At 44.9% G+C, this 17,594-nt stretch overlaps 2 protein-coding genes across 3 annotated transcripts in view; one reads left to right on the top strand and one right to left on the bottom strand.

Moving 5' to 3' along the window:
• Window positions 1-3,062, bottom strand: part of NUBP2 (NUBP iron-sulfur cluster assembly factor 2, cytosolic) — a 16,754-nt gene extending 13,692 nt beyond the window's left edge. The window contains exon 1 of the mRNA XM_054993145.1: window positions 2,917-3,062. Within this exon, the coding sequence (XP_054849120.1) occupies window positions 2,917-2,932 (16 nt within the window). The 5' untranslated portion in view covers window positions 2,933-3,062. The remainder of the gene's footprint in view (window positions 1-2,916) is intronic.
• SPSB3 (splA/ryanodine receptor domain and SOCS box containing 3) overlaps window positions 1-17,594 on the top strand; it is a 20,219-nt gene extending 2,625 nt beyond the window's left edge. Inside the window, exons 1-7 of one of the 2 annotated variants that reach the window (XM_054993142.1) lie at window positions 3,226-3,309; window positions 5,336-5,484; window positions 7,665-7,842; window positions 9,600-9,787; window positions 14,515-14,617; window positions 15,326-15,451; window positions 16,808-17,594. In XM_054993142.1, coding sequence (XP_054849117.1) covers window positions 5,356-5,484; window positions 7,665-7,842; window positions 9,600-9,787; window positions 14,515-14,617; window positions 15,326-15,451; window positions 16,808-17,151 — 1,068 coding nt within the window. In that variant the 5' untranslated portion in view covers window positions 3,226-3,309; window positions 5,336-5,355 and the 3' untranslated portion in view covers window positions 17,152-17,594. Of the gene's footprint in view, window positions 1-3,225; window positions 3,310-5,335; window positions 5,485-7,664; window positions 7,843-9,599; window positions 9,788-14,514; window positions 14,618-15,325; window positions 15,452-16,807 lie in introns of those variants that run through there. The other variant, XM_054993144.1, reaches the window with a different exon arrangement.

Raw genomic sequence — 17,594 nt, 5'->3', positions numbered from 1 at the left:
ATTGGGTTGGTGCCTGGCAGGGAACCCCTCCCCTGCCTGGCACCTACCCAATCTGGGCCGTTTTGGGCCTGATCCAGGGCAAAATATGCCCAAAATCGCTATTTTGAGCCATTTTGGGCCCCTTTTGGCCTGGATTGGGGCCAAAATGGCCCTGATCAGGCCACTGCCAGGTGAGGGCACACTCCCCCCTCTGGCAGCAGCTGAATCCTGGCCATTTCGGCCTGATCAAGGAGTGTGGCACATGCTAACGAGTTATGCTAATGAATTCCAGCAGCTCTTTTTCTACGAAATGACCCCTGCCCATAACCTAATTATTACTAACCAGTTATTTCAATATAAAAGGCTTGAATTGCCAATTGCAAAAAAAAATTCTGTTCAGCATAATAAATTACATTCTAGATATTCAGTTCACCCTGGATACACTCTGAGTGAAACATCCACGGCAGCCATATACAAAAAAATATTCCCCCTTATGTAATCAATTCTTGTGATCTTCCTGCTTTTCTTGAATATCAATGAAGCGAGACCCGTTTAATGGAAATTCAAGACTCTGAAATTTGGAGGCCATTAAGTCACAACCCTTTGGAACATGTGACTTTCCCCCATCCTTTGAATTGCTGAGCCCCCACACCATTTTACAAACCAGTTTTGAAACTCCCCTAGCCCAAACAGTGGCTCAGAGAGCGCTACCATTGGAGATAAACAAGTCAACAGTACTCTTTGGCACACAGAACTCGCTGCACTATTTTTAAGATACTAGCAGTGGTTTGAAGGAAGAGTAAAGAAAACACTGCAAAGCTCACAGCTAATATTCCAAGACATGTATTTGTGAGTTAAAGTGCCATTAAAAAATCAGCTAATGAGTAAACAAGAAGCTTGGTGTTGTAGAGTTGGAGCATATCACCCTCTGAAAACCTAGCACCAATCTGCTGGCTACATTCACATTCTTTCACATTAGTAATAATACCATGGGATAAATTACAAGTTGGGTAATGTGGTAATTTTAGAAATTAAATAAACCACTCATTTGTACTAGTCACCTTAGGCAGTTACGAATGGAGAATGAAGCCATTTAATAGCTAAATGGGTGGTTACAACCGCATTTTGTGCCCAGGTGAAGCACAGAACAAGTTGGGCACTGGGACACAGTCCATGGGAACAGAACAGGGGAGGGTAAAGTTTGGAGCTCTGAAGTCCCCTCATTTTCTGCCCTTGGGGACTCAGGACAGCATACGCTGTTTTCGTTCTCTCCACCTTATCTTCCCAGTTACTCTGTAACTATGAAGTTACGCTGCAACTTAGAGTGCTGGTCGACCTTACAGGGTTGTTGTGAGGATAAAGATGTGGGAGAAGAACAATGTATACTTCCTGAACTGCTAGAAGGAACCATAGGCTAAGTAAGGTGATGAGCGCAGATATGCAGCATTAACAGTGCAATCCTGAACAGAGTTACTCCTGTCTAAGCCCACTGCAGTCAATGGGCTTAGGATTGCATTGTAAGTTAATGTATTGATAAACTTTTTCCCTCCTGGATCAAGGAGGCTTGAGTTGTCAGATGGCAAAAATGGTGGGACAGGAATGGATTTTCTACTGTATATGAGCACAGCTTGGCCGGTGTAGTTTCCTTGCCATTGCTGCAGCAGTAATGCCGACCTTCTCAATGCACAGGAATCGCAAACTGGGAGTGAAGTCACAGGGGCAGGTCAGAGTAGATGATCGCAACCATTAAACTTCAGCCCTCTGAACCGGACAGCTCCGTACAGGAGAGAGACCCACTGGATCTAATGTGCAAAGAGGGTGGCGAGCGCTCCCACCGCCAACTAGCCTGTGGTTCATGTGAGCACACAGAGCACATGCACAGGAATGACAGACACCCAAGCTCTAGGCTGGGAGCATTTAAAAAGGAGCGTATCTGCTTTGCCCATGCAGGCTTCCCTTGCACCAGCGCAGATGTCATGCTCTGAAGTTAATTTAAATCTGATCAGTGGAATTCTGTGCTGCTGTTCTGATGTTTATATTTTTACTTGTATTTTAACTGTGTAAATTTGGATGTTTTACTATTGTTAATTTACAGTAACTGTTTTATATATGTTAACTTTTATGTATTTGTAATCCGCCCTGAGCCTGCTGGAAATGCGGGGAGGGCAGAATAAAAGCCAAAAATAAATAAAATAAAATGTTGTCTGTAACTGCGCGAGGAGGCTTCCCTAAGAATAATAACAACATTCAATTTATATACCGCCCTTCAGGACAACTTAATGCCCACTCAGAGCAGTTTACAAAGTGTGTTGTTATTATCCTCAGGACAATCACCCTGCAAGGTAGGTGGGGTTGAGAGAGGTCCTAGATGTGACTGCCCCAAAGTCACCCAGCTGGCTTCAAGTGGAGGAGTAGAGAATCAAACCCTGCTCTCCAGATTAGAGTCTTAACCACTAAACCAAACTGGCTTTTCTTGGTCGCTTTCAGGTCCAATTCAAGAGACTGGATTTAATCCACAAAGCTCTACGCAACTTTGGACCCACACACTTTAGAGAGCCTCTCTCCCTGTATCATATAACAATATTCGATTTGAATACCGCCCTTCAGGACAACTTAATGCCCATCAGAGCAGTTTACAAAGTGTGTTGTTGTTATCCTCAGGACAATCACCCTGTGAGGGGGGTGGGGCTGAGAGAGCTCCAAGAGAGCTGAGACTGACCCAAGGTCACCCAGCTGGCTTCAAGCAAAGAATCAAACTCGGTTTTCATTCGTGCACACATTCACGGATCACACGTGTCCGCCTCGTAACGTGCCCCGGTAGGGCTGCCAGGGCAAACTCGAAGGGGAGCGCCTGTGCCGCGCCTTTAGCAGCTGCCCGAGGCGGAGCCCGCGCGGATTCACTTTTGGCCCGAGCGCGCGCGCCTGTCGTTCACTCACCCGCCTCCGCCTCCATGATGCTTCAAGGAACCCCTCGGCCGCTTCCGCCTCCCTTCGTCGCTGATTGACAGCGGCCTCCGCCAACGAGGAAGCCAGGCGGGTGGGCGGGCCACCCTGTCGTCCTAATGAGACCGCCTTCCTCGGCTCCCGCCTCCAACCCACTCTCGGGACCCTCGACGCCGTCCAGTTCCAGCAGCGAGGCGGAGCACGTGACCTCCCAGCAGGTTCCGTTTCCCCGCCCTGTTCTTTCCTTAGCCAATGAGAGGGCGCGCCATCGGCTGCCCAATCGGAGAGGCGAGACGCCTCGAACGGCTGTTAGGGAGGAGCGGCTGAGGCGAGTGCGCGGCTGCCCCGGTCTCCCTTCGGAAACGGACGGGCTGGCGAGGAAAAGAGGTCGGCGGGAAGCGGCCTGGGGAGCGGGAGGGTTCCTGGTCCGCGACGGGGCCTGCGAGTGGCGTCCGGAACAAGGCGGCCCGGGCCCTCAACCGACGCCGCGGGCACGGTGGCCTCGGTGGGACATTTCTGGCCGCGGGCAGTGGCTGAGGGTGGCGCGGCGGCGGGCGGCCTCTCGCTTCCGAAGAGCGACGCGGGGGTCTCGCCGCCTGCGCGGCCCAGGGGGCTGCTGGGGGTCGTGGGGCCCAGGCGGGCCTGGCGCCCTCCTCCCCGCGCCCCGCCGCTTCCCTGCCTCTGCGGTCTCCCGGCAGCCCGGATGGCTCCTCCGTCGGCCGCAGCTCTTCTCCGCAGGCGGAGGCCGGCTTGCGTGGGAACTGGCGGGGCGAGCGCGGGGCCGTGCGTGGGCCTGCCCCGCTTTCCCCTTGATGCGTGCCTTGCAGTGCGAAGGGACTGGCCGCCGCGGCCTCGGCTCTTGTTCGCAGGCTTATAAGCCCCGCCGTCATTCTTCCCTCAAGGCTGGCTGGGCCTGCAAGCTGGCGGAGGGGTCTGCTCCTGCCGCTCCTAGTCATTGTGATCCCGCCCTGCGCTTGTCAGGGGACTCTCAGTGGCCGGCCAGAGGAAGGCCTTGACACGGTTGTGCTGCCTCAGGTCGCTCGGAGCAAAGCCGGTGCTTTCCCCTGCCCTTGTGCAAAGGTGTTGGGGGGGTGTGTGGAGATCTCCAGACTTTGTGTTATGCCCTGCAAGGAACGGACGTCCTTGCGGCTTTTTGATTCCCACTTTTCTGGGCAGTGAGTGGCCTGCCGTTGGTCGAGAAGTCAACCTAGCGAAAAGAGTACTTTCCGGTAGGTTGACTTTGTTCAAGGCAGATTAGCACTTCTTGCAGGAAGTGAACTAGGAGTCCTGTGTTGATTTTGTGCTGTTTGGCCAGGCGTGGGCCATTGTGACACATGACACATCACCCCACCCCAAACTCTGTACAGTGTTCCTGTACACCAGGACATGGCAGACTGGCAAGAGGCATCCCTGTTTTTTTCAGGTGTATCTGCTGATGAGGTTAAATCTAACGTCATCTCAGGCCTCCTTTGCAAATTTAGCGGTGGTCAATAACTGTCTTCACCCACAGAGTGGATTGGCCTCTATTTTGATGGCCTCTGGCACAGGCCTCTCCTTGAGACACTTCCCTTCCGTGTGATTTGCAGCTTCGAGTATAAGTATTTTCTAAACAGATGAACATTTCACACATCCTGTACACGGAGCTCAGTGTCACCAATGCTTTTCCCAAACTACCTTGTGTTTAGTTTTTAAGCTCCTGTTCTGTTTTGGTAGCTCAAACATGGTGCTTGTTCTGACCACTCTTAGGCAGCCTGCATGAAAAGTTTAAGAGCTTGTTTGAAATATTGACAAAGAGAGCTGTGGTTCTCGAAAGTTTATGCTACAGTAAAGTTGGTTAGTCTTACAGGTGCTACTGGACTCTTTTCTGTTTAAAATATTGTAAGCCACTTCATGGTTGTGCTCAGGCTAAAAGACAGAAGCGTTGTAATGAAATTTGAATTGCTTGCCTGGATGGCATTATTTGTGATACACTTTAGGTTTTAGGTTCATTGCCTGACTTCTGTTGTTCAGTGGGCCCTGGGGTGTTAGGGAGGACTTCACCACACTCCAGGGTCTCAAGTAAAGAAAACACTCCAAAGCTACATGAAGCCATAGTTTGATGTGGTTGAACGCAGCTTCCCATGTTTCAGATGTGATTCCTCCCTGGCCAGCTTTGACACAGTTCATTCCTGTTTCCTCTGTGTCCTTTTGACTCCATTTCATTAGGTTATTCGGCTGCAGGTGTGGATTGCACAGGGCGAGCTTGTTTGCAGTGCTGTAGTGGCGCTATTGTGTTTGAGGAAGAGCCTTCACTCCTGTTGCACAGTCAGTGGGGGAGGGGGGAAGGGAGCATCTCGAATTGAATGAGCTGATAGATTGGTGTTGAACCAGAGCTCCTTTTGCCATCCTCACTGACACCTTCCTTTTCTTGCAGATTATCTCTCCAAAGACGCCATGGCACGGCGTTTGCGCAATAGCAGAGCCTGGCACTATGTCTTGAGTGGTGTGCGTCGAGATACAGACCCGCGGGTGGTAGCATTGGCCTCTGGAGCGCATGGCTGGGCATATGACTCTGATGGGCAGGTAAGAACATCATTGTGTGGACGTAAAAGCAGCCCCTCGGCACTCCTCAGCAGGTTTCACACATGGGCTGGGTAACACACAGTCAGGCACTATAGCAGTTGTTTGCAACTGGGCTTTCCTGTGCTTCAAGTGCTGTTGCCTTGCGTAGTGGGCTGTGTTGTCACGAGTGTTCACCCCCTGGATGTTGTAGATTGTCTTACTGGATATCAGCTTGTTTCAGGTGTCTTGCAAGTATCTGAGAACTAATTCTAGTACTTGAAATAAAATTTGCCTCACTTCAATATAAATGTGCAGATGTCTTTTGCATGCTGGTGAAAAATAAGTTGAATGTGGGCTTCGAGGTAAACATTTCCCTGATGTGACTCTAGGAAAGCTGTAAAATGACTTTCTTTTTAAAAAAGCTGAGAAGGTAAAAAGCTGTACAGAATTGGCTGCTGGAGGAATGCTCATGCCCTAAATGTGGTCTGACTTACTAATTGAAATGTTTGCATCATATGCTTGCTCATGAAATCTCCTGTTTGCCCTTGGAGGGGCAAAAGACAGGTTGCTTTTTGTATCTTGTCTGTTTCCTTCTGGAGATAATGGGAGGTGGGTTGAGATTTAGTTGAGATCAGCCGTGGAGTCTTAGACGTGTATGGGGTTCTACCATCTATGTTGTTTGATTCCTGCCCAACGAGACCCAGTTTGGTGTAATGGTCAAGAGCGGTGGGACTCTGATTTGGAGAACTGGGTTTGATTCCTCACTCCTCTGCTTGAAGCCAGCTGGGTGACCTTGGACTAGTCACAGTTCTCTGGAGCTCTCTCAGCCCCACCCACCTCACAGGGTGTTTTGTTGTGGGGATAATAACATACTTTGTAAACTGCTGTGAGTGGGTGTTAAGTCATCCTGAAGGGTGGTATATAAATCAGATATTATTATGAAGGAAATGCAAATATGCTTAGCAGACAGCTGGAGCCCAGCTTCTGCTTTCCTTCTTGCAGCAAGGGGAGCTCATTCCCTCCTGGGTCAGTGCATCAAAGTGACATAGTCCTACGTAGAAGTGTAGACTGCTGTCTTCTTCCTTGAGGGCTGGATTAAATACTGTCCAGTTGGAAAGCTGATAAGTTTGGCGGACACAGTGAGTGAAAAGCAACTCCAGGTCTGGCTTCGCTCAGTGGTAATGCATTGCAGGGTGGGGAAATTGCATGTTAGGCAATCTGCAGCATTAGGAAATGGTGATAGTTAGGCAAGATATTGTGTTACTTGTTTAATAGTGATAATTAATATGCTACAATATGTACAAGAACTGTATTATAGAGGTAATTGTTTCCGTGTTGAAGTTTAACATGATGTCCAGATATCCTGGTAGTTCTGTGACAGTTGCTGTATCTCTGTCCCAATAATACACTCCCCGTTTTTCATTACAGAAGTTGTATTCTAATTTCTGCTCTTGCTTTCTAACCCCTGATAAGGCAGAAATTCAGGTAGCATAGGTTGCAGAGGTTGAGGTGGTCACAGTTTTGTCGAGTACGGGGTTTATTTGCAATTTTGCTTTTAGAAAATGAAGGCATTTATCTAGTTATAATTCCATAAATATGGCAAGCATTACAAATTTATACACTGACAAAGTTAGAAGCTCTGCATTCATGTTAAACAACCAGAACAGGTTAATTCTGTTCATTTTCCTAATTGTTCTATTGATACAAAAGAGTTGGGTAAACCATTCCCCTGCCCCTCCACCGGCTTCCAGTATTCTAAGTATTTAATTGTGCTATTTGTTCCGCTGTTGGCTTCTTGTTCTCATTGGGAATTGTCTCCTGATGTTCTACTGTATTCTACCCTTCTGTAACGTAAGATTCTTACATGTAGCCCTGGCCTCTGTAACATAAGAGCTTTTCAAGTGTTAGAACAGTGTCGTCATGTCTCCCCTTGCGCTCCCGTTCTTGCTATGAGGGTGGAGAGGGTTATTCTTCCCCATGTGATCCTGATGCAAATTGGAGCCTTGTGCTACTGCTCTGTAGAAACTTTAGGACAAAGATCTGTTTCCGGCTCCTTCATTGTTGTGTATAGTTATTTCTCGAGGAGCGATGCGTGTGAGTGTGGCAAAGTGAACTCTCACCTGAGAGTGCTGGCTGGTTGCTAGGCACTGTTTGGGATGAGAAATATGCCGGTCTCATTGTTCTGTTCTCCTCCCTGCTAGCACAGCGACTCCGATTCGGAGCCGGAGTTCCCTTCGCTGTCGCCGTCCATCCCCACTGCAATCCCTGTGACTGGAGAGTCCTACTGCAACTGCGAGAACCAGAATGAAGCTCCGTATTGCTCTAACCTCCATGCTGTCCACCGGATAAAAGACTGTCAGTGTGGTGAAGAAGATGAATGTGAGAGGAGGCTTCTGAAGTTCTGGTCATAGTTTTTATCTTGAAATGAGCTGTCCTAATCCGTTGAGGGGGAAGGGCGGTCTGCATGACTCTGGGTGGGCAGATTCAGATCTGTGTGTGCAGTGAACAGGTGAACGAGCTTGTAGTTTGCTGTGTCAGACCATTAATCTGGCAAGAGGTAGACCTTACGATGTTTCTGGTTTGATACTGGCATCGTGCTTGGGTCACATGGGGAAAATCTACGCCTCTGTCGAATGTTCATGTAGAAACAGAAATATGCACAATGTTAACAAACACAGAAGGGTGTGTGATAGTACCATCAATGGATTGTGTCTGTCTGTGAAATAGACAAAGCAAATGGGTCTGAAGTCAAGGAGTCTCTTCTAGGAGGAAGCTGATAGAAAATGAATTTGAAAAGCTTGAAATGTGGAAGTCTGAATAGACAGTAGCCGTCTCTCCCACTTGATGCGGTTTATGTGCATGGCTGATTATAGTTGTTGTTGTATAGTTTCATACACCATACAAAGTTGTGTACTTTATCTTTTGAAAATGTTCCATTTATAAATTCCTTTTTTTTTGCTAATTGTCACAAGACATCAAACATAGCAGTGGGTTTCTCTCATGTTTGACAGTTAGTTGGCTCCCATATGAGAGGCACCACATTTGAACTGTATCTTGGCTTCTGTCTTCAACTGGGCAGTCTTACCATTCGTTCATTAATAACTTAGTGGAAGCTGTGGTGTTCTAGGGCTTCTTTCTTTGTTCCTTCTCCAAAGCTATGCTGACCTTATCATCTTGATTTGTTTCCCCCTTGGATATGTCTCAGTATTTAGCAGAGAGATGGTTCTGGCACAGAACCATCATGTGTAACCTATATAGTGGAGACTAGGAATTACTCCCTTCTGTTTCTAGTAATATTTGTGGTGGGTGTGTAGTGGAGGAAAGGGGTGGGGTCTGAATGTGTGAGGGAGGCTCTGGCTACAGTGTGGGGAAGGGGACTTTTCTGTAGCTGTTCTGCATTGTAATGTTGCCACTTGTAAGAAGTTGATACGGAGTAGAACTCTTTGTAAGGAAGGCAGCTGAAGGTGGCGGTGCAAGCAGATAATTCCTCTTGAAGCCCTGGAGTCAAAGCCATGTTTTGCTGGTGGTGAATTCAGTATGTGCAGTTTGTCTAGCTGATTGTGGTCCCAACTCTGTGATGGCAGATGAAGCAAGGAGGGCAGTCTGTCGCTAGCAGCAAGCTTAGGCTATAGGTCTTTGTCCTAGAAATAATTCTTGTGGCAGAGAACTTTGTGCCTTTTTGAACTCCCAGTTTGTTTACCCTTTTTAGAAAAAGATGAAATTCCAAAAGTTGAGTGTTGGTAGATTGTGGTGCTGGGTTGTTGTTGGTTTGTGGGGGGTGGCGGCAATGTATTGGGGGTGGGGGGTGGTCAGAAAATAACCATTATGGGTGTTTCATTGTTCCCCCAAGGAACTCAAGAGCAGAATATAAGAGGCTGTTCCATTTATGATTGAGTTCTCCGCTGTCCAAATATTTTTGTGTATAAAAACAGTAGAATGTGTGGTTGAAAGGTTAGCGATGAAGTACTTACCTGGCTGCAGGGGGATGTATGTTTTTGTGGGGCACCTTGAATGCAGGTTTGCCCCAGAGGTTCTTTCTTTGAGTGTTGGGGAAGGACCCTGTAGAGGTACAGCTGCAGTTGGATGTTTTACTGCCATCTTTCTGTGTTTTGACATTGTGTATTTTTCCCTTCCAGATTTTGATTGGGTGTGGGATGATCTGAACAAATCGACTGCCACGCTGTTGAGTTGTGACAACCGCAAGGTGAACTTCCACGTGGACTACAGCTGTGGCACTGCTGCCATCCGTGGGAACAAGGAGCTTGCAGAGGGGCAACATTTTTGGGAAATAAAGATGACGTCACCCGTCTATGGCACCGATATGGTAGGTCTGTTGCAGCCAGAGTAGATGGAAAGTAATCTGGTGTGATTGGTGTTGGTGAGCTGATGCTTTCTCCTATTCATAACAAAAATACTTTAACAAATTACTTTGTATTGTTTACACAGAGAATTTCAGCAGTCAATCTTATACAGTAGAAATTTCAACAAATAACACATATATAACTGAACAGACAGAAACTCAACAGTGAAATGTGTTACATGCCATCAAGTTGTTTCTGACTTCTGGCAACACTATGGATTAACTATTTCCAGAATGTTTTATCATTGACAGCTTTGCTCAAGTCTTTGAACATTAAGACCGTGGCTTCCTCTGTTGAATCAGCCCATCTCATCATGGGTCTTTTTATTTTTCTACTGTCTCTGGCTTTTCCTAGCATTATTGTCTTTTCCAGTGAGTCTTGGCTTCTCATTATGTGGCCAAGTACGTTAGCCTCAATGTTGTCATTTGAGCTTTTGGGAAGAAATTAGACTTTATGTGGAACCCATTTATTTGATGGCTTGTTTTGGTGGTCCGTGATATCTGTAAAGCTCTTCTCCGACACAGCATTTTAACTGAATTGATTTTCTTCCTGTCAGCTTTCTTTAGTATACAACTTTCTCATCCATTTATAATGATGGAGAATAACATAGTATGCATTATCATGATCTTGGTCCCCTGCGACACTTCCCTCCAGTTAAAGATCTTTTGTAGTTTTTTCACAGCTACCTTTCCAATTCTCAGTCTCCAAATTTGTCGGTTGCAGTCTTTCTTTTGGTTAATGTTTTAGCCAAGGAATAGAAAATCTTTTTTTTAACAATTTAAAGTTCTTCAGAGTTGTGTGATTCCTTGGTAGTTACAGGTTTTGTCGTCTTGATCCTGTAATCATACTTTGAACTTCCTTTACCCTTCATCAGAAGTTGTTTCAAGCCTTCACTATTTTTTGCCAGTACTGTGGTGTCATTTGTGTATCTCTTTCCACCATTTCCCACTCCCATCTTCATCTAAATTTAATGCAGCTTTCCTTATGATGTGTTTGGCATGTAGATTGAACAGATGGGAAAATAAAATGCATCCTTGTCTGAAACCTTTGGAAACTGGAAGCCATTATGTTTCTCCATGGTCTGTCTTAACAGTACCTTTTTGGCCGGAGTATAGGTTGTGCATTAAAACAAGCAGATGCTGTGGCATACCCATTTCCTTTAAAGCAATTCATATATGTTCATGATCTATACAGTAGAGGGCTTAGCTGTAACCTTTGGAACACGGAATGACTTTCTTCTGAATATCTGTGTGGCATGTTCTAGTGACCATTGTAAATTTGCAATGTGATCTCTAGTGCCTCTTTCTGAGTCCAGCTAGAACCTTTCTCTTGTCATATGTGGTGAGTGTCTGTTATAAAACTTTGAGCATCATATTCCTTGTGTGGGAAATTAATGCAGTGGTCCAGTAGTTGCTGCAATATTTGATGTCTCCTTGTTTAGGAATTGGAATAGAGATTGAATATTTCAAGTCTAGAGGCCACTGTTTTCCATATTTGTTGGCATAACCTTGTTAAGATTTTGATAGATTCAGTTTCTGTAGCTTGAAATAGCTCAATTGAAATCCCATCTACTCTTGAAGATTTGTTTCTCTCAATAGCTTTGAATGCTGATTTCACTTCACTTTCTCTAAAGTTGTTGGTTCTTTATAGAAGCCATATGTTGTCCTTGCATTTCTTCTGCATAGGTCATTATAGTTTCCATATTTTCTTCATAGTGTCCTGATCAGATAATGTATATCTGTGTTGATCTTTCAGCCATCCCTATCTGAGAGATTTGTGGAATTTGGGCGTTTAAAGGGCCCTGCCGCTTGCAAGTGGCAGGAAAAGTTTAAATAGCCATCTTCCTGGGGAAATGGCCATTTAAACTGCCCTTTAATACGAACCAGTACACCAGTTCGTGGAAGTTCATGGAAATGAGCTTCCATGAACCTCTGGTTTGCAAACCACAAACCAGGCTGGTTTGTGGGTTTTTTGGTTCGTATTCAGGTTCGTGCCCATCTCTGGTGTGGAAGCCTGAACTGGTGTTTGTGAAAGAACATTCAGTCAGGGAAAAGCAGACAAACTGTGTGTGCGCCTGAGAAAAGGTCTTACTTACAACTGAAAGAGAAATTAATATCGAAAGCTGGCAAACTGTGAGCCAAAACACACGTTAAGAAATACCTAGGTTCAGCACGTGTTCTCTTACCTCAAGGTTTGCCGGGATCTGTAGGTGTCCTGGAAGCTTAAAGTTTAGCATTTACAGAGCAGCAAGGAGGGAAATACAGGCGCCTGTATTTCCCTTCCCCTTCCTGCTGCTCTGTAAATGCTAAACTTTAAGCTTCCAGGATGCCTACAGATCCAAGCAAACTTTGAGGTAAGAGAACACGTGCTGAACCTAGGTATTTCTTAACGTGTGTTTTGGCTCTGTGTGTGAAGCCTGAGAGAAGACCTATGTGACTGGGTTTAAGTAAAGTAACTTTAAGAACTGAGAACTACACTCTTGAAACCATCAAGCTTTAGAAATAATATTAAACCGATATGCTTCTTATAAAAATAAAAGTTTACTTTGTTTTTTTTATATCCCAGAGTATTTGTCATTCCTATATCCCATTTCTTTCCTCAGGGCCACATAGTACCATGAAAAAACCTGACCCTTGGGCACGTTACTAAAGGGGAAATTTAAATACAATATCTTGGAATATAATATTCCTGATGGCAGCAATCTACCCAGAGGGTGTAAGAGGAAGATTTAAGGCAAAATCTACCCAAGAGAAAGACAGGGTCATAACAACTACTTTTTGCATTTCGGTCACCTCTGATTATCACTGCGTCTTGTTTATGCACGGGATCCATATTTTCCTATTTAAAGTTTTATTTTCATATTTAAAAGTTTTCAATTTCATCCTCTTTAGCATCTGTAATTGTTGTATAAACTTAAACAATGGTTGTGTTAATAGACTTTCTGTGAATTCTGAAGTTATTTGGTCAGACTTTGCATTGTAGAGTATGATTATTTGTGGTATGGCTCATCTCAGTATTAAAACAACACCAGTTTCTTCGGAGCTTGTCATTTCTGCAGTATAATACTCTGTAATTCTCTGACTGAAAAAGTCCTAATCAGTGGACTTTAGTTCACTCTCACTGATGATTATAATATTTCACATTTCAAGTTTACCTAGATTTATATTTCTCATGTTCCATGTTCTTTTTATGTGTTGTATGGCTTTTGACTTTCCCTTTGCATCTATCTACATCAGCAACTGAATGTCCTTAATGGCTTTATTTTGTTGCATATTAAGAACAGCACAGTTTTCTTTGTCCTGTGCTGTGTCTTAGTAGCTGGGCAGCACACAATTGACCACTGTTGTCTGTAACAGAATATGGACAATTCTTGCAAACCATTTACCTGGGCAACAGGCATCCTCCTCGCACAAAGCACAGGGTCAGCTAAGAGGCACACAACTAGACTCACCCTTAAGTGGGAACCAAATCCTAATCTTGACTCACAGCTCTGGCCATGAATAACTGGAAATTGTCAATAAAAAGGGACCCACCCACACAATGCAATATACACAAAAAATGTCAAAATACACACTTCAGCAAATTGCAGAACAGAAATTTAGCAATGAATATTATCTATTTGTCATTTATAGTCCACCTTTCTCAGAGACTCAAGGTGGATTACATAGCACATGTTAGAGAAGTCTGGTATGAAGAGCAAAGCTGAAGCGTCAATTACAACCAACCTTGCATGCTGAGCTGAAGTCTACATGCGGAACAAAATGCACAGAATCTGGCACCCAAAACAAATTACAGCAATTCTTGCACGCAGAGCAGAAGTTTTACACAGGGATCTGGATGCACTTCTGTCTCGTATGCAGTTCCTTAGCTGAAAACATCCACAGTCCATTCAGTGAGTTGTAAATTCAGGATGCTTCTGCTTTGCTCTTCATGCAACACTTCTCTGTAATTTGCTAGGTGTGTAAAATCCCCCTCTCCCTCATTTACACACCTGAACCATGCTGAGATGGTTTGGGTGTGTCAGTGAAGCTGAGAGCCTTATTGCTGAGGGTTTCGCCCGTGTCAAGAATTCCTAGCACAGTCACTCAAGGTGGAATGGTGAAAGCTGAGACTCCCGACTAAGATGCAGCCACCCCCTTCAGGAATCAATGCTCACATCAGCAGAGGACAACTGACAGTGTCAGCACTAATACTGACAGTGGTGATGGATTCCTTGAAGGGGAACTACTGCGCAGCAGCAGTAGTGGAGGGTGGTACTGCTGGACGATTTTCGAAGTGGTTGGGTGGTTCGACTCCCACTCATGCCATGAGCTCGGCAGGTGGTCTTGGTCAGCCACTCCTCTCGGCCCCAGCTCCCCAGCTGTATTGTGGGGATAGTAATAACAGACTTGGTTCACCGCTCTGAATGGGCACTAATCTATCCAGAAGGGTGGTATTTAAGCATTCTGTTGTTATTATAAAGACAACAGAAGTGATCTTTTAACTAAGTAGAGCAATGGTAAACTACTTCTGATCATTTAATACCTCTAAAATGTTATGATGAGACAACCCACATTAAAATATGATCTAGTGCTAGAAGACAGGTCCCCCAGGTCAGGAGGCACTTAATGTTTGAAGGGGGTTGTGGACTAGAGAGCTTGTAAATTGCCATTCAGCCTGATTAATGACTGTTGTGTTCTGTTTTGATCAGATGGTAGGAATTGGGACCTCGGATGTGAACCTAGACAAGTACCGGCACATGTTTTGTAGCTTGCTGGGTAAAGATGAGGACAGCTGGGGCCTTTCCTATACAGGTAAGTGATGATGGAGATCAAATCCCTGTGTTTGCTTTCTGTAGCTGATTGACATCTGTTCCTGGAGTGAACTGCATGTTGAGGGAAAGGTAGGAAAGTGCAGGTGTGTGGTTTGTTGTAATTTAAGGTTACTTTCCAACCAGGAATCTACATACAAATATAACGCTAGCTCAGACTTAATACATATTGCTGTAGTTGCAGGAGATGATATAATAGTTTACTTTTTTTTGTAATGAGTTCACCAATCATCTGTTGGTGTTTCTTTGCAAACATGACATTTTGATGCTTCGGAAACTGCGAATCAGCATCCATATATGGCTGTAGTTTGTTATGCACAGTCTGTCATTAATTGTAGAATGATAGCATGGAGTATAAGGCAATGTACATTGACAATATTATGTTTCTAACCTTAGCCAAGGTTATGATTGATTTTCAATACAGCTGTACGGTAATTTATGTTTGCTCACAGCAATCCACTTCCTAATTTTGCCTATTCTGAGGCTATTCTTGGTTGGTTGTGGGACCATGTGCTTTTTCCACAAATTTAGTATTTGCTTTGCCAGTTGTATCGGTACACTTTACAAGTGGAAAACGAATCTGAGAGTAATCATTGTAAAGGTGGTTCTTTTGCCAAGAAAGCTGCAATGTTGACTATCACTCAAAATCTAGGCAACCACGTTCTGATTGTAAGCAATTATTGTCTTACAGGGCTCCTCCATCACAAGGGTGATAGAGTCAATTTCTCATCACGGTTTGGCCAAGGCTCCATCATTGGGGTGCACTTGGATACTTGGCACGGAACTCTGACTTTCTTCAAAAACCGGAAGTGCATTGGTAAGTGGTTTGGGGTCTGTTTTTCCAAGTTTTTAAACGTGTGGGAGATAAGCAAAACAAAACCAAATACTAACAGTTCACTTCAAGCATTCAGTACTCTTAGTGTGTTTACACTCACAATTAACATTTATGAAAACACACTGCACAATCAAATGTATTGCTTAGGACTGAAGCATATCAAGAAACACTAAAATCCTTGAATTCCTAATAACCAGACCATTTCATAACAAATAAATATTCTATTCACAAATAAAATGTGAATGAATACAAGAGCACCAAGGAGTTCACAACGTGATAAAGTCTCTGGCATGTGCTGCATCTTCTGTTTTTGGCAGAATCTTTTTAGGGTTACTTGGTGCAAGTAAACTCATCTCTACTGGGTTGGTCAGTTAAGGAATAAAAACAGGGAACACAGTTGTCAGAAGTTCTACACCCAGCTGCTGGTCCTCATACCTTTGACCACAGTACACCTCCCATTGTAAACTTTAGGTTGTATGAAACAGAGCAACAAAAGGTTGGGAAAGATAAAGGAGAATAGTTGCATTAGGGGCATAGAAGTTGTATGACAGCATCCTGCAACCCCTCTTCAGTAATCACTGCTATAAAAACAATTCCTCCACAAAGACATTTCCTTGCATTCATTTTTGCATAAACCTCCTATGCATGTACATCTCCCCCATAAAACTGTTGAACTAAGCCAGTTTCAGTCACTGTTTGCATGCCTTGTTTGGGAAGCCACCATATTTTATTCCTACTCTGTCAATGAAATAAATATTGGCCAGCCTCTTTACTCTCTCTTTCCAATTCAAGGCCCTTGCCTATGGATTTAGCCCACTGTAGTTATTCATACCACCTTCCACTGCATTTATTTCAAAAGATTTTTCCAGTTGTATGTAAACAGCATCCATAAGGATTGAGGGCTCAGCAGTCCATCAGTATAACCAAACATACCCACTAATAAATGCCAGTGCTCAGTCTTTGTGTCTTTTATACAAAGCAAGAGAGCATCCCCATAAACTCAGTTTCTTAGTACCATTGTTTATCTGATCCTCTACCTAGGTTGCTTTACTAGCAACCACTTGCAAACCATGACAAATATAACAAAAAGGGACACACACACACACCCCACACACATCCAAACACCTGACATGCCCTTATACCAGGCAAGGGGAAACAGCAGTGAAACGTGACCCCTCCAGATGGAGTTGCACAGTTGGTGTAAACACAGAACAGCCGCCCTTTAGGTGCAGAGAGTGACTGGACAGATCACCACTGAAACATTTGACAGTAATTCACCTGTCGTTCAGTTGCTCCACTCCATTTCTATCTTAAGTGTTATTTTTGGTTTTCACACAGGCGTTGCTGCCACTAAGCTACAGAACAAGAGATTCTACCCCATGGTGTGCTCCACGGCAGCCAAGAGCAGCATGAAAGTGATCCGCTCCTGCACCAGCCACACCTCCCTGCAGTTCCTCTGCTGTTACCGCCTCCGCCAGCTGCTTCCTGACTCTGTAGACACGCTGGAGGTGCTGCCTCTCCCCCCGGGACTTAAGCAGGTTCTGCACAACAAACTCGGCTGGGTGCTGAACATGAACTGTGGCTCCCAGTCATCTTCTTCCCCCTCTTCGGGTAGCGACTCGGATAGCTCGTGTAGCTCAGAGGCTGAGGCATGCCGGCACAAGCGATGCAGGAGGACTTAATTTGCATTTTCTCAAAAGACACGTTGGGGGAAAGAGGATTCTTCCATCAAGGGCGGTCCATGCTGGCATCCCTCTGGATAAGGACAATGCTGTCAGACAGAACCGTTCCTTTGCTCTCCCCAAAGTCCCAGCCCTGGATATTTTCTGCTCAGGAAGACAAAATGACTCCAGCAGCCCTGTCTCCTGATTTGTCTCATTCTGTATCAGGTTTGCCATCTGTGATGGATGCCTCTGCTTAGGGGCTTGAAGATAGCAACACTGAACATTGTATGTGTCTCCAGTCAGAGTTTCGTTACTCATTAACTGTACCTAGAAAGCTATCTCCCGTCAGCTGTGTCACTTTCTAACTTTTGCTTTGCATGCCTGTAACTGCAGCTTCCCTATTGATCCATATGAAGTAGAAAACACCAACATTTGATTAAACTCACTGTAGTTGGGCCACA

The sequence above is a fragment of the Eublepharis macularius genome, chromosome 12 (assembly GCF_028583425.1).
Source record: "Eublepharis macularius isolate TG4126 chromosome 12, MPM_Emac_v1.0, whole genome shotgun sequence".
NCBI lineage: Eukaryota > Metazoa > Chordata > Lepidosauria > Squamata > Eublepharidae > Eublepharis > Eublepharis macularius.
The sequence above is the reverse complement of the archived record's forward strand: the minus strand, read 5'-3'. Positions and strand labels throughout refer to the sequence as shown.